Source organism: Amphibalanus amphitrite, unplaced genomic scaffold (assembly GCF_019059575.1).
Source record: "Amphibalanus amphitrite isolate SeventyFive unplaced genomic scaffold, NRLGWU_Aamphi_draft 001452F_arrow, whole genome shotgun sequence".
Taxonomy (NCBI): domain Eukaryota; kingdom Metazoa; phylum Arthropoda; class Thecostraca; order Balanomorpha; family Balanidae; genus Amphibalanus; species Amphibalanus amphitrite.
In genome coordinates, this window is record NW_024882945.1 from 86,733 (window position 1) to 102,927 (window position 16,195).

Consider the following 16,195-nt stretch of genomic DNA (forward strand, 5'->3'; position numbering starts at 1 on the left):
CGGGGGACTCTGCCGATATCCGCCTCGGGCGGGTTCGTACGACAAAGGTCATCACCTTGCCTGACGACCTCTGTAGCTTACATAAGCACAGACATTGCCCTGGCGCCAGTTTAAACCAAAAGGGGTCTGCAAGGATGCAACCAATGAATGTACTAAAACGAGATGTACTGAAGGACATTCAATAAAATGGGCGAAATTTAGAAGTAGAGGTGAATGAGAAGACCATGCAAAGTCAACTGCTGATATAAGTAGGTACTGAACACAAACTGCTTGCGTTATGTATAATGCTTCAACTTCAATTCGTCCAGTAGAGCAAACAAAACGAATGCCTACCAAACTACCAAAAATTGTAAAGCATCGACATTCGACACTAGCCCAAACCGCTTATACAGTTAGTAGGCCTAAACTTTTCCATGTCAAGCGTCAATGTATTTGCATCTTGCGAGTGCCACCAATTTACATGGGAAGATCAGTGAACTTTCTCAGCCAGTCACACCAGTTCCGAGGCTGATCAAAGATCATGCATCATTCAACAGTAAAACTTCAATTTGAATACCAAACTTGTGAGGCATTGCCGCGGGCTTAATGACTTTTAAACATGTTTCAAAGGAGCCATTAATCTAAAAGCGACATCAAAGAAAGAAAATGTTAGAAAGTTAAAATGTAAAATGGCGTCAAGCTTAACATTTAAGCACACTGTTGTTCAGTTGCTAACGATCCGGGAATAATGTCCTTGGAAAATTGCATTCATTTTTGACACCATATGAAAGCATCAGCACAGCACAATAAGTCTCATACAATGATTTGTAGGCGAAGAACGTCTGTTTTACCTTTTGAGTTTCACTTTCCGCAAACGCCTCACCTAAAATCCAGACCCCCCCCCCCTAACGTATGATAGCGGTAGCGTGTCCAATGATTCGATAGCCGCGCTCAACGTGTCGATAGCAAAAACGTGTTCAGCACACCGATAGCAGAGTGTAAGAATAGCTCGATAGGCGCCCACGAGTCAACACTCGACAGGCCGCTCCGCTGCTGGCGATACAGCAGATCGATAGCACAGATTTTGGGATATCCTGCACAGGAGCGAACCGGGCAGCATCTTTGCTTACAGATGGATAACTTTACCTTAACCCTATTCCTGGCGGGGGGGGGGCCTCAGGAGCCCCCCCCCCAGAGGTTTTTTGGTTATTTCTCCCAAACGCGTTGAGCTAGGAAGCTCAAATTTTCTGACTTTTCCTAAAAGGCTTCTACGCAACATGTCTGAAAATTTTGAGTTGATCTGACCTCAGGTCAGGTCACCAGAGGCGGTTTGGTGACCCTACCTCAGAAAAGTTTGCAATCACGCCAGAGCTAGAGTTTTTGACCGATCAATTTCTTCTCTTCAGGCTTTAGTTAGGGTACCAGTATGTGCAATTTTTATATCTCGGAATTTTGATATCGGTGACCTAAGGTCAGGTCAGTTTCGCGACCTCCCCATTATAAGTCAATTGGGGAAAAATCAACTCCCTGTTTTTACCACTAAAACGGGTCGGAATGGCCCCATATACCATACATGACTTCATATATGATCAACCTTCACTACCTTGAGGTCTGTTTTTCTGTTGGGCAGCTGTGAGGTCATGTGACGTCATCAAAGGTCACCAAAGGTTTTTGGCCAATAACTCCGTACAGGAACAAGATACAGACGCGTGGATGGTCTCATTGTGTTCAGCTCGTCAAGACGCATCGAATGATATACATGATGACCTCGAGGTCACGTGACCTGAGGTCAACCTTTGACCTTGACCTTTCGAGGTCAACATATACATATCATTCGATGCGGATTGACGAGAGGATCACGATGATGCCCTTAGTTTGTTCTTATCTTGACTAATTCGAAAGTTATTCGAGAAAAACTCTCTCCATATCTAGCGCCGCCATTTTGACTTTTTCGACCCCTGTGACGTCATCTTTGACCTGACCTGAAAATGACCTTTGTAAAAATTGTAGATCTTGACCGTGCGTATCCGATGCCGTTTACCGTTTGTCGCTGCGATGTGTAGTTTTTGAGATCTGAAGGGGGGGCCGAATCGGCCCCCCCCCCGCCAGTTTCTTGTCCCGGCGGAGCCCGCCAGGAATAGGGTTAAACCTGGCGTCAACTGCAACCTATTACCTAGATACAAATACACACGGTTTAACTGAAGTATACGGTCATTTGTTACAATTTTGTTGGGCTCGCCACTTTTGGTAGTATTCCTTCACAGCAGCAAATTGTTGGTAGCATTCTGAAAAACAAAACATTTTAGAGCCGAATTCCGCCAAAGTTATGCACAATTAGCCGTACTGCGCCTGGGTGAAACCATTTGACTAATGCCTGCCTATTCCGTCAGCCACGGATGACTGCGAATTCACTTCATACACCGTGTATAAGTACACACTGTAAATACGAAACAGTTCAAGCGAATTCCAACTGATGTCACCGGCCACTGCGCCACGCTGGCTAAGTTGAGGTCAGCGCACCCAAGCCCGCCTCCCCTCCCGTCCACTCACAAGTTTGGACCGGGGGTTCAGAACTGCGCACAATCACCTGTGTGAATATGTGTGCAAATGTGACGCGTGTGTGTTGTGTGTAATGTTGTGCCATTCGTTTCACCTGACTCGGCAGCCAATAATAGCCATTTTCGGATGGATCGGCTTGCCACGATAAGTACAATACAATACAATACAATACCTCTTCCATTCCTCCTTCCTTTTCCGGAAACTCAACCCGCACCTTCAGCAACTTTGGCCCTCTTAGAAGTTAGAACACAATCCGCACCCACAGCAACTTCACCTCCCTCCCCCCCCCCCTACTAGCACAGCTCCCGCACCAAATCAACTATCAAGTCTGGAACGTTGGCACCACCCGCTGACTTATAAAAACTGCACCCACTGCATCTGCCTCCTCCCCTTACAAACAGCCCGCACCCTTTGCAACTTCATCTCCCTCCCCCTAACACAACCCTCTCTTCTGATACAACCCTGCACCCTCCATCACTCCGCCCCTGCACCCTGCACCACTCCGCCCCTACACCCTCTATCACTCCGACCCCTCCCCACCCACCCCTTGGAGGTCGAATCCGCCTCCAGAAAGCGTATAAAGAAGCAGACGCTGCAGACTCCTCTGCATCACGTAATCACCGGGATTCCCCGCGCCCGGAGGCTCGTGCCAGACGGGGAAATCCCGCCCGCGGCGCGGCCGCAAGGTCACCCGTCAAGGTCACCGCACCGCGCAATAAGCCAGAACGGCACGGCGGTGGCATGGGCGCTCGCTCTCTCTAGAGACGCAAGAACAGAAAGAATGCGCGAGCAAGATAAGCAGCGGTAGTGCACTTTAGATTCTTCTTTCTAGTGTCTGAGAGATTTAAGATGGCCTACATTCAATTGCACTATTTTATAATTTACTTTCATGGTAGATTGTTTAACACGCGCAGTGGAAGGGTTGCGAGTACTACGCCCAGTGGAAGGGGGGGCGGATGTCGCCCCCCCTTAGATCTCAGCTCCCACTGGAGCTAGAAAGACGAAATTTGGAGGGTAGGTGGGGGCCATGGGGACCTCTGTTGTGTGTGAATTTCATGACCCTAGGTCAATATCTTTAAGGTCAAATGAGGTCAAATGTGGTCAAATCTGCCATATTAGCGACTTTTTTTGCGTTTACACGCCGATAACTCAAAAAGTTACCGGCTGATTTTTATAAATCTTTCACTATACGAAAGAGCAAACAGTTGTGAGTATGTATGGTCAATTTCTAGATAATCCAACAATAAATATGGCAGTTAGAAGCCTGCTAAGGGTAAGATGTCGCCGGCTGAAGCGGCATCGGCCGACGCGGGAAACGCGGCAATCACAATTTTGAGTTTACACACTCATAACTCAAGTTGTTACCGGCCGATTTTCAAAATTCTTTGACCATATGATTGCCTGGACATTTCTCAGTCTTCTCACCGAATTTGACGCGAATCTAATATAATCAGCGGTAAGGAGCGCGATGTAAAGACGGAACCGTCCCGCCCCGGCACGGTATACAATTCAGGCGGCGCGTAACGGCTAGCGCCGGCTGCCGCGCCGCCGCGCCGCCGCGGCGGCAGGATGTTTGACTTTACACCGCTATTACTAGAAAAGTTGTGAACCGATTTTCTAACTTCTTGCACGAGAAGATCCGCAATTCAATTCTGGACAGGTAGCCGAAATTTCACATTGATATTATGCTTGCGGCGCGAGTTATTGGCGAAAAACAGGAGGGGTGGGCGAAATCCGCCCCCCTTCCACTGCGCGTGTTAACGGGAGATTGTTTGTAAATAAACAAACAAAAAAATACCAGATTTAACATAAGTATGGACAGACGACCACAAAAACCTAGGTACTTTTTGACAAGCTGTGTTAACAATTTTTACAAAACATTGCTTCTGAATTCATTCTAGCCAAACTGAGAAAAGTCTGTAACATAGGCGATATGAATGCTGTGAATTTCATCTCATATCAATGTCATTGCATCGGGTGTTCGTAGACGTTCTAAGAAATTATTTAACACTGACGGTTTAACCCTCGCACGACCAGGCCATTTCTCATAACACGAACGACCAGGGGGGGGGGGTTGTTACGACCCCCCCCCCTGGCGTTTCGAAACGGAAGGTCGTAGAGCTTAGCGGAAAAGACCAACGGATTGCTCTCGCCGAGATCTCGCGATTGGTGGTATATTTTTTGGTCCTAGGTCAACATTTGACCTACTTTTGACCGGTCAAAGGTCAAATTTTCGGAAAATAGACTTTTTTCAACTTTCGGCGGCGATTGCGGCAAAACGGTGGGAGATATCGACTTGAAACCTTCACTATCGTGTTCCTTGATCAATTCTCTATCGTTTGGTATGTATTTCGTTTCCCTAGCTCTAAAAATGGCGCGTTGGGAGCGCCGGAAGTCGGCAAGGTCACAGTCGGCGGCAAAAATTCGAAAAATCAAAATTTAAATTTTTGAAATGTGATTGTATTTTTTAAATTTTTGAAATGTGATTGTATTTTTGGATTTGGGAGGTCCATTTGCTCCCTATAGAAGCTAATATTGCTGCATATTCCCATTGAGGTGACAAGAATTAGCAAAATAGTGGTTCGGGCTCTTTTCAAAAATAGTACCGGACGCTGTTCCTCTTGTGACGTCATAGCTCCGTGACCTGACCTGACCCGGTCAAATTTCTTATACCATATGATAGCCAATACTTGCCCCAACATGCATGGGAAGTTTCATCACGATCCATCAACCGATGTCCGTACCACCGGCAGGAAACCTCGGGCGTTGGCACTCAGTTTGTGAAAATCCGGTCGGAGGCTGTACCTCTTATGACGTCATAACTCCGTGACCTGACATGACCCGATCAATTTTTTTTCGGCAAAAGATGCGCAAAGGTTGCCCCAGAGGGTGTTGAAAATTTCAGCCCGCTACGACAAGCCGTTTAGCGTGCACTTCGAAAAAACCTCAGGGGGGGGGGTTGATACAACCCCCCCCCCTAGGCGTTCTAGGGTTAAGCATTTCAAATGCCTTTTATAAACATCCGTCTATAACAGCCTCCCACGGCCCACCTGTGTAGAAATATTTGAAGTCCATGCAAGAAGACCAAATACCAAGGACCCAAGGTAGGTACTGACGCAGATCATCAAGGCCATCTATAGAAGGTACAGTCACTCCCCCGCCGACCAATCAGAGACAGATCCTGAGTGACGTCACCCCTGATGCTCGAAAGGGGTACTCCATTCCTTAACAAAGTAAAAATGACTAACTTCATTTGAAGATTGTTGGTGACACTCTACACATATCGCTCAACTATTGATGTCATTAGAAAGTCCAGGTAATTTTCTAGCGATAAAAAAGAGCAGCAATATGCTAAGAAATGGCCGGTTTTGAAGATATGGACAATTTAAAAACCCTCTGCAGCAGCAGGAAAGCAACGTAAAAACGCATCGAGCTTATATTTTTACTATGAATAAATCATTTTTCAGTAAGTTTTTAGATATGGTATCGATTTATTCAACAACTTTATTACAATATTTTTATTACTTTGAACTTTATTTCAAAATAATATTTTCAAAAATGGCAACTGTTGGCAAGTAGCTTTGAAGCAATTGTGGCGCGCCGCGCCATTATTGTCCTGAGGCCCCCATATGATGTCATCAAAAGTGGAGTGACATGGGCCTGGCCGCTATAAGCCACCCACGCACCACGAGAGCCCCGCGGCCGCCCCGAGCCACGCGGTACAGCCGCGATAACACAGAAACTACTTCCACGTGACCTTTACAATAATGAACCTCCTCCGGCGCCATTCCAACTATGTACCAGCGAATCCATAGCAACGCAACTGCGCCTTCAGTCCGCTTTGATCCAGCTCAAACCGGTTCAGTAGTAACTACACGGGTGGTTTGGGAACTGGTATTACCCGGATTAAAACCAGAGTACCCACATGCGGAACTTTATATACTGTGGGGGGTGTAGCTACAACCCCAATTTTTAAAAGTACAACCCCAATGGCAAAACTACAACCCCAACATTGGAAAATTAAGAATTAGCCTGAAACACATGAAAATGAACAAAATATGTATCCCTTCAGAAGCAGATAATTGAGATATATCAAGAAAGTGAAGATATCAATAAATTAGGATATCTTTTTGAATTCCAGATGCTAAAAACATTGAAAGTGCTCTGTTAAGAACATATTATTCCGCTGAGACAGTGAGCAGAGCATGATATGAAAGTCAATCACTCCACACTTCTTAAGCATACTAAGTGAATCATATTGAAAGTGTTCCAAAAAATCTTAACATGTAACATGAAAGTGTGAAGCAAAAAAAATCATAACATTCATACTTTTGCAGTGGCGAATCCAGCTCAGAGTTGGGCGGGGGGGGGGGCAAACCATAATAATTTATCGATTCTTTCCATGCATCGTCCATAGGCGTAATATTAAAATTATGCCGTTTGGGAGGGGCAAATGCCCATTTTGCCCCCCCCCCCCTGAATCCTGATCCGCCACTGTACTTTTGGGTTTTCTCACTAAATATTTCATACCTGTGGGCTGTGCTTATCAAAGAGATAAGCATAGATGAAAAGTTTGACACAAAACAGCAAGCTTCAGAAATAAATTAACATAACCTAAGCCTCCACCCTATGTAGCATTCAATCACCACAATCATAATATCAAATACATTTCTTAAAGGGACCCTCCCACCTTAACATTAGTTTTGAGTTGAGATAGCCAAGTTTGCGGCCAGGCTCAGAAACCACCATTTATCCTGGTCGCAACCCCCGCAGCTTTATGGTGTTCAAGAAATTTCTTCCCTTTACTTGCAGGGTGGGACCAGCGTGGTCCCTATCTCTTAACCATTACGGGAATCTGATGACATCATCAGGCTTTCGAACGTCCGTTAAATGTTTGACTAAAACGTTTTGTAGCACGCGGTGGTATATGCTGCTTTGCGCGCAACAAATGCCGCACTTTCAAATAAAGTCGCTAGGAACAGCGGAGATTCCAAAAAGTAAACAAAAGTAAAAGTCTAATATCTTGAAAACCGGTGAATATTTTTCGATGAAATTTGGTAGATATTCGTTTTTGCTCTTTCTGAACCGAGCGACATCACTTTCATGCCAATTCATTAACTTTTTTGAAGGTGGGAGGGTCCCTTTAAGTGAAATATCACTCTGTTCGCAATTTTGTCAGTTGGCACAATACCACCAATCAGCACGAATATTTGGCTAAAATGACGACACTTGAAATCAACGTTGACGACCATAAAAAGTAAAAACCAATCCTGTGCGATAATTAGTGCTGATAATCTTACTGACAGGTTCGCGAACAGAATGCAAACGATGCAAACTAAGTCACATGTAAGCCAGCATGACGCATTTGATACAAATGCAAGGTTTTGGCGACGTCTGTCAAATCAGCAGCAACGAATATCAGCCTCACAGCAGCATATTTCGGGGTCTTTCAATTTGGCTGAAAATCGGTATCCAGAGCCTCCTCGATGCGCTGATTCCGAAAATATGCCTCTTTGGGGTGGTATTTTGCACCGTTAACGAGTTAATGACCAATTAACATTTTAACGGGAAACGGCGGGGTTTTTCGATTTAGCTGAAAATCGGTGTACAGGGCCTCCTCGATGTGCTGATTCCGAAAATGTACCTTTTTGGGGTGGTATTTTGCACCGTAACCGATTTAACGACCAATTAACATTTTAATGGGAAACGGCGGGTTCTTTCGATTTAGCTGAAAATCGGTATACAGGGCCTCCTTGATGCGCTGATTCCGAAAATGTACCTCTTTGGGGCAGTATTTTGCACCGTTAACGAGTTAACGGCTAATTAACATTTTAACCGGAAACGGCGGGGTCTTTCGATTTAGCTGAAAATTGATATACAGGGCCTGTTTGATGCGCTGATTCCGAAAATGTACTTCTTTGAGGTAGTATTTTGCACCGTTAACGAGTTAACGACCAATTAACATTTTAACGGGAAACGGCGGCGTCTTTCGATTTGGCTGAAAATCGGTATACAGGGCCTCCTCGATGCGCTGATTCCGAAAATGTACCTCTTTGTGGTGGTATTTTGCACCGTTAACGAGTTAACGACCAATTAACATTTTAATGGGAAACGGCGGGGTCTTTCGATTTAGCTGAAAATCGGTATACAGGGCCTCCTCGATGCGCTGATTCCGAAAATGTGCCTCTTTGGGGTGATATTTTGCACCGTTAACGAGTAAACGGCCAATCAACATTTTAACGGGAAACGACGGGGTCTTTCGATTTGGCTGAAAATCGGTGTACAGGGCCTCCTCGATGCGCTTATTCCGAAAATGTGCCTCTTTGGGGTGGTATTTTGCACCGTTAACGAATTAACGGCCAACTAACATTTTAACGGTAAACGGCGGGGTCTTTCGATTTAGCTGAAAATCGGTGTACGTTCAGTGTCTCAGGGGCAGACAAACAAGCCGCTATGTGTTCCTAGCCATCGTGGCTGTGAAGAGTATGCGTTTCGTTTACGATTCGCCAAACAATGCATAATACATTTGCTCGTTGAAAAAAAAGATCATCTAGTTAATTGAAGTATTCGGTGATATGAAAAGGCTGTGGCATTTATTATTTAGTTTCCTCAGGTTGAGATAATTTAGATCCAGTGTTATGTTCCTTTGCGGCATTGTGTTCGGTATGTTGTCCTCGTTTGCAAAATATCTCATGTCTGATCAGTCACTATTCCGGTTTATACTACCCGCTTCCGTAATAGACGTATTCCAGACGACAGTGGCATTAATATACAAAGATGGACTCGTTTTAAGTTTTTTAGTCTAAAAATAACGTATTCCTGTTTAGGTCTTCGTTGTCAATTGCCACGAGTGGATTAAATTGTTACTCGTAGGGAAAGAGCCCTGCTCCAATACTGAGAAATGTTTGTGTCAAATGTGGAAAGAAACAAGTATTCATGGGGACTGTGATTTTGGGCGTTTACCTACCGTTTCCGAATCGCCACGACCAGTACCTAGCGGCGGAATACCCTCAATTAAGGGGGGCACTGTCGACTTTTGATCCCATTCTTTCCATGCAACGCCCATAGGGCTAATGTTAAAATGCCAAAATCAAAGGGGCACGGTTCCCCGGTGCCCTCCCCGTTCCGCCGCCTATGGCCACGACCATGGTGGCGACTGGCGATACCCGAGTACCTACAACCAGGCACATAGCCAATGGAGGGACGACAGGGTCAGCCGTCTCTCCCTGGAGATGGACCACTTTTATTTTATTTTTTATTTTTTTTGTAACTGAAAATGTGGGCCCCTCCCGAAAAATAGTGGGCCGAATCCGGGGACTTTTCGGGTTTTGGTGGGGGTATACCCTGGACTCCGGCAAACTACAACCCCAATGAAAAACAAAAAGTTCCACCTCTGAGAGTACCAGCCACACTACCAACGTCCAGAGGCGAGTTTGTTTATGTCCTGGGGATCCCGCCGGGTATCGAGCGCAAACAGCCTCGTGAGCAGTAGCCTCGGAGGAGAGGTGCAAACGAAACAGTTATACATACCTACCTACTTGACCACCGGGTGGTCACTGGGTCTGTACATATACATCATATCCACTATAACCATATTGCCTATCCCCCTATTGCCTATCCCTTTTCACTTTTGCCTATCCCCTATTGCCTATCACCCTATAGCCGCAATTGGGCCTTTTACGTGGGTCCCTAGCCCTAAAACGGGTCTTTCTAAGTAGACCCATTGGGCTCAAGTGATTTTCCATACTGTCCTCTGGTCTTTCACGTAGCACCACTGACTACCACAAGGGTTTCTCTTGCAGAACAGGTACAGGTCTCGCGGGTTTTAGCGGTAGGTTTTGCACCTAGAAAATTTAGTGTACTTCAGGCTATATCTTCGCCGTCTTAAGCTTTTAAGTGTTGAAGATGCGATCGACTTGTTGGTTCACAAGCCGGCCATGATCGTGTAAAATGGCTTCATCGTAGATCGATTGGTTTCTGAGATATAACCGGAAATGTAAAAGTGCAAAACCTGCCGCTTAATCTCGCTAGACCTGTACCTAAGCGTTCGACAGGCCCACCCACTGTGTGGTCCCCTAATGTGCCGAATTGCCCGCCCCCACCTGAGTCTGACAGCTGTCACAACGTGTCGGGCCGCCACACTAAAGGTCAATTACATAACGCACTGAAATCATTTCATGGGGACAGTCCGCTAACTGTTCAATATTGCCGGGGAGAGAAACTTGCTTGCACATCGAATAGGATTACATACAAGAGCCGGCCAGCCGTTTTCAGTGTGAAATCACATGCATCTTTCTAAAATGAGTGTTAATCTGTTTCTGATAGAAATGAGTTGTAACAAAATTTGGAATTCGTCTCCAGGTATGGCATGGAGTTGTTAACCCTACCCTCAGTGTATTTGGCCCTCCTCACAGTCAGATGCCGCAAACTGACCTCGACCCAACCCTTGACCTTGACCCTACCCACACTGAGCTTGACCCTACCAATACAGACCTTAAAGTCATCCCATACTGACCTTAACCCTCCCAAAACTGAGCTTGCCCACCCCGACTAACCTTGACCTAACTTTGTCCTTGTTGTTTGTTTGTTTGTTGGGGGGTTAGAGGCGCGCCAACTGCGAGGTCATTTTGCGCCCATCAGCTTTGACCTTGACCCCGCCCCACACTGACCTTGACCCCGCCCCACACTGATCTTAACCCTCGCATGTGTAGGGGGGGTCGGATGGACCCCCCCCCCATGGTTTTTCGCGAATAACTCGCGTAAAAAGCGGCCGATCGCGACGAAACTTTCAGTACCCTCGCATTGATCAATTTGACACCTACCCTGAAAATTTTATGACCCTGACCCAAATGACCTTTGACCTGTGACCTCTTTTCCGAGACCATGTTTGGCCGGAATCGCGATTCGGCGTACGTCGGCTCGCATTAGCCGCGCGTTTGCAAGCTTTTCGTGGTTTCAAACGTTCAAACATGTGATTTGACGTTGCTCCCATGCATTAGGGTGGGTGTCAAGGTCACCTGAAGGTCAGGTCAGGTCATTGACCTTTGGTGACCTCGGGTGACCTCGGTTCACTTTTTCGAGTTTTACATGTTTCTAGGCTAGTTTTTGGAGCTGAATTCGAATTTAGTAACCATTTGAACATTTACGAAGTAGTTTTGGTGCCTTCGTAACATGTTACGAAGCTGTCAGAGGCGGTTGACACGTACTACGAATACCCGTCACGACGCCTACTGGTTGACCTGACCTGACCTGACCCGACCTGGTCTAAATGCTTAAAGACATCATCTGTGATCAAAACTAACACGATATTCGTGATCGGCACCCCGAAAAACCCCTTAGCAGCCACACTTTACGACTTTCTAATAGGTCCCGATTTTCCCGACTTTGGGTCATTGACCTGACCTGGAAGGTCAACCAATGACCTAGGACCTTAAAATTGGGTATCATCGGCTTCCTCTCGTGACGGGCAACACGCTCGTTTTTTTCCGCGAAGCTCTAGCTCGATCAGGGGCCAAACGGCAAGGGGGGGGGGTCCAACCGACCCCCCCCCCCCCCCCCTACACATTAGAAGCTGGAAAACGCCGCACACATGCGAGGGTTAACCCAGCTTTGACCTTGGCCCAACTTTGACCTTGACCCCTCCCAAAACTGAACTTACCCACCCCGACTAACCTTGACCCCACCCCTACTGACCTTGACCCCACCCCTACTGACCTTGACCCCGGCCTCTACTGACCTTGACCCCACCCCTACTGACCTTGACCCCACCCCTACTGACCCTCACCCCGCCCCACACTGACCTTGACCCCGTCCCACACTGACCTTGACCCCACCCCTACTGACCTTGACCCCACCCCTACTAACCCTGACCCCACCCCTACTGACCTTGACGGTTGGGAAGGAGCGTCGATCTGCCCCGCTCCGTCCGGCCAGCTGGCCGTGGGTGCCGCCGAGTTCCGATTCATATCGGAACCTGAACCGCTCCTGGGGCTGCTCGACGATCTTCAGCTGCGGACCACCCATGTGGAGACCTGTGGACACGAGGTGGAGAAAGTGTTAGACCTGTGGACACAAGGTGGAGAGAGTGTTAGATGTGGACAGTGGTGGAGAGAGTGTTAGATGTGGACACAATGTGGAGAGTGTTAGATGTGGACACTGGTGGAGAGAGTGTTAGATGTGGACACAAGGTGGAGAGAGTGGTAGATGTGGACACAAGGTGGAGAGAAGGTTAGATGTGGACACAAGGTGGAGAGAGTGTTAGATGTGGATACTGGTGGAGAGAGTGTTAAATGTGGATACTGGTGGAGAGAGTGTTAGACCTGTGGACAGGCGGTGGAGAGAGTGTTAGATGTGGATACTGGTGGAGAGAGTGTTAGATGTGGACACAAGGTGGAGAGAGTGTTATATGTGGACACTGGTGGAGAGTGTTAGATGTGGAGAGAGTGTTAGATGTTGACACTGGTGGATAGTGTTAGCTGTTGACACAAGGTGGAGAGAGTGTTAGATGTGGACACAAAGTGGAGAGAGTGTTAGATGTAGTCACTGGGTGCACATTTCACACAATCCTAGATGTGCAATTTGGACAGAATGTTAGATGTGGCCTGCATGGACACAGCGTGGACAGAATTTTATATGTGAACTGTTGGCAGGGAATGGTTGTGTGGTTGCCAAGGTAAAGAACTAAGAACACGGAAATAAATTTTGCCTAGGTCCACCTACGTCATAAGCTTGTTGGTGTGAAAAGCATCCTTCAGCAAGGAAGTGCAGCGTAAAACAACCCGTAAAACTGCGTATTTAAAACAAAGGCGCGAATAGGCAGCCCTGAGGAACCCCTTCAATCCACACTCGTCCAACGCGGCACCTGCACCCACTCTGCGGACCCCTACCCGACCGCTGGGGAACGCCGGGACATCGGGCACTGTTCGGGCCTCTGGAGACACAGTCGGACCCCTATACCAGACCGCTGGGGAACGCCGGGACATCGGGCACTGTTCGGGCCTCTAGGGATACAGCCGAAATAATGCAGCCGCAGCGACACTGAATAATGGATGGAGCAGTGAGGTCGGACCACAGAAGGTCACCGAACTGAGGAAGTTAGAGCGACACACTGCGAAACTAGCTGGCATCGTCAGCAGCGTCCCAAAATTATATTTCAGCTTGGGTGTCGGAGGGGAATATTCGTCACTAGAAAGAGGGCTGAGAGTGGAAAAATGCCAGTCAGAAAGGCACAAAAAAGAGCGGAAACAGGGATCAACAATGTATTTGTGAATGTTGAAGGATGTGGGAGTTGCTTTATAAGATAATTGAATCGAAAATGGAGGGAGGTAAAAGGTACCCACAGATGCTCTTTATTTGTAAAATAGGGAGTGAAAAATTGCTCTGGAAAGTTAGAGGTGGGAGCGGAAAATTATTTTGATTTGGATGTCATTTCCCACCCAAACTGGCAAATTTTGGGACATTATTCGTCAGCCGACAGAGCGGGCCATTTGAGTAACCGGGGCACGTGAATTTGAATCGGTTTTCAGCGATGGAACTTAAATATTAACGAATATTCTGGCGAGCATTAGTCGATGCAATGACAGTGCATTACAAACTGCATTACATTGTAGTTAACTATCCCCAAATCAATGCCTTTCATTTTTTCACCTTCTCCGTCTCTTGTACAGTCTGTCTTAAAAGTACCGCGGAAAGTAACGGTGGATCCATCAAGCCTGACCGAGGAAGGACTATTAAATTTGAGTTACCGAAGCAATGGACATCCTCGTAAATTCCCCAATTGTCAATTGGTTCGGTGACTTTCAAATTATAGCAGGCCCTTCCTCGGTCAGGCTCGATGGATCCATCCTCACTTTCCGCGGTACTTTTAAGACAGACTATACAGCCCCCTACACCAACGCACCCGGTAATTCCCAGCAATGACTCAGAGGTCACATGAACGGGTATTTAAATCAGCAGACAGCAGGCCACCCTGCATACCAAACAGTGAGCTGCCCAGCCGTGACGACCTGACGACACAGCGCGGGGCCCGGACCCTCAGGTCAGAGCCACTCATAAAGTCGAGTTTCGCCGCGGGCGCGGTGCCGGACTTGGGTCATGTGTATCTGGGGTAACTAGTCTAACAATCATAATCATAGTCATAACAATCATAAGAAAGAACGGAGTTGAGCGCATTTATCAATTCGCACGTGTTTTGGTCACTGGAAATGCACGGTTCGGAGAAAATTTGTGTGAAAACCGTGAGAAAAATGTTTTCGGAAGTATTTGTGGCAATGTCAAGGCACGTGCAACAACGGCGGTTGCGCTTTACATCCGTTCTTTCTTAGGTTTGTCAGACTATAGGTTGATTTTTCCATTCCAATCAATGAAACCACTAGCTAACTTCAACTTTCCTTTTAAAATATTCCATACCTACTAATCCAGAAGCATTCTAAAGAAAGGTAAGTCCCCTTGGGACCATGGTGTCATATCGATCAAGAGCCCATAATTCTAAGGTGACTGTCACGGCGGTTTTCGTCAACGCTCACTTGTAACACAAATAAATAACGCTCCGAAGTCATTGGAAAGTTGAGCGCCGGTCTCTAACTGAATGTAATGAGTACATTAGGGGAGTCCCCAGGATCCCAGAAGCCTGGGAGAGTCTCAGCTGCGAGCAGTAGTCTACCTGATTTACAGTGAAAGAAACATGTGTCCATTACTACAAAAAAAGCCACATCGAATCACGACGACTCAAAAAACGAGCGACAATGAGCCAGAACGAGCCAAAGTGAGCCAAACCCGTACCAAGCCCATACAAAACCGTGTAAACACATCTGAAAACCGGAGTAGCCGAAAACGTGCGATCCATGAGCCAGGTAGCACTCAATCAGTCTTCAAAGAAAGCATCCTCCCAGACTTCTGAAGGAATTCGCAAAGCTAAAGACTAAAAGATGTTTCCAGTTCCGCTGTCTTTGTGTACAGATTGGTCATTCTACCAACGTATCCCTCGTGACGCCCAATGTACACTAACAATGGACTGACGTTTTAGGCTGTACTCCGGCTACATTGGTTTTTAGAACCCCAATCATGTTCGTGAAAACTCTCTGAAACCGGGTTCTGCAAACCGCTGCTCCGGAGCAAAACTCTCGAACCGGGTTCTGCAAACCGCTGCTCCGGAGCAAAACTCTCTGGATCCGGGTTCTGCAAACCCCGGCTCCGGAGCAAAACTCTCTGGAAACGGGTTCTGCAAACCCCGACTCCGAAGCATCTTCAACGAAAACAAATGGGACGACACACCACCTCAGGCAGTGGGGAGGATGGTGCAACGCCATTCACAGTATTCAGGTCAGGCGCCTGTGCAATTTGATCGTGATGGTGGCCAACATCGAAAATGCTGTGGTAGCTCCGAATGATAAAAAGTAAATATCGGCATAATGCACTTTTTGTAACTTGTAGAGCTCCTAAAAGTCCAACATATGTGACGAAAGAAAAAGGAATATTGCATACAAATGTATCTATCCGATACCTATCAAACCTATACCTATCCGATAGCAACGGTCAGTAGATACCACCCACAGACCTTACACAATACTCCATCACCAAAATTAATCTAAAAACTTCCACCGAACTTAGTCACACCGTTCAACAAGTTGCTATCATATCAGTATCAGGCAAACATGCC

General features: G+C 46.7%; 1 protein-coding gene across 1 annotated transcript in view; it reads right to left on the minus strand.

Annotated features, from left to right (window-relative positions):
• LOC122373166 (nuclear factor NF-kappa-B p100 subunit-like) overlaps window positions 1-16,195 on the minus strand; it is a 110,590-nt gene that overhangs the window by 41,706 nt on the left and 52,689 nt on the right. Inside the window, exon 3 of the mRNA XM_043350992.1 lies at window positions 12,424-12,569. Coding sequence (XP_043206927.1) covers window positions 12,424-12,569 — 146 coding nt within the window. The remainder of the gene's footprint in view (window positions 1-12,423; window positions 12,570-16,195) is intronic.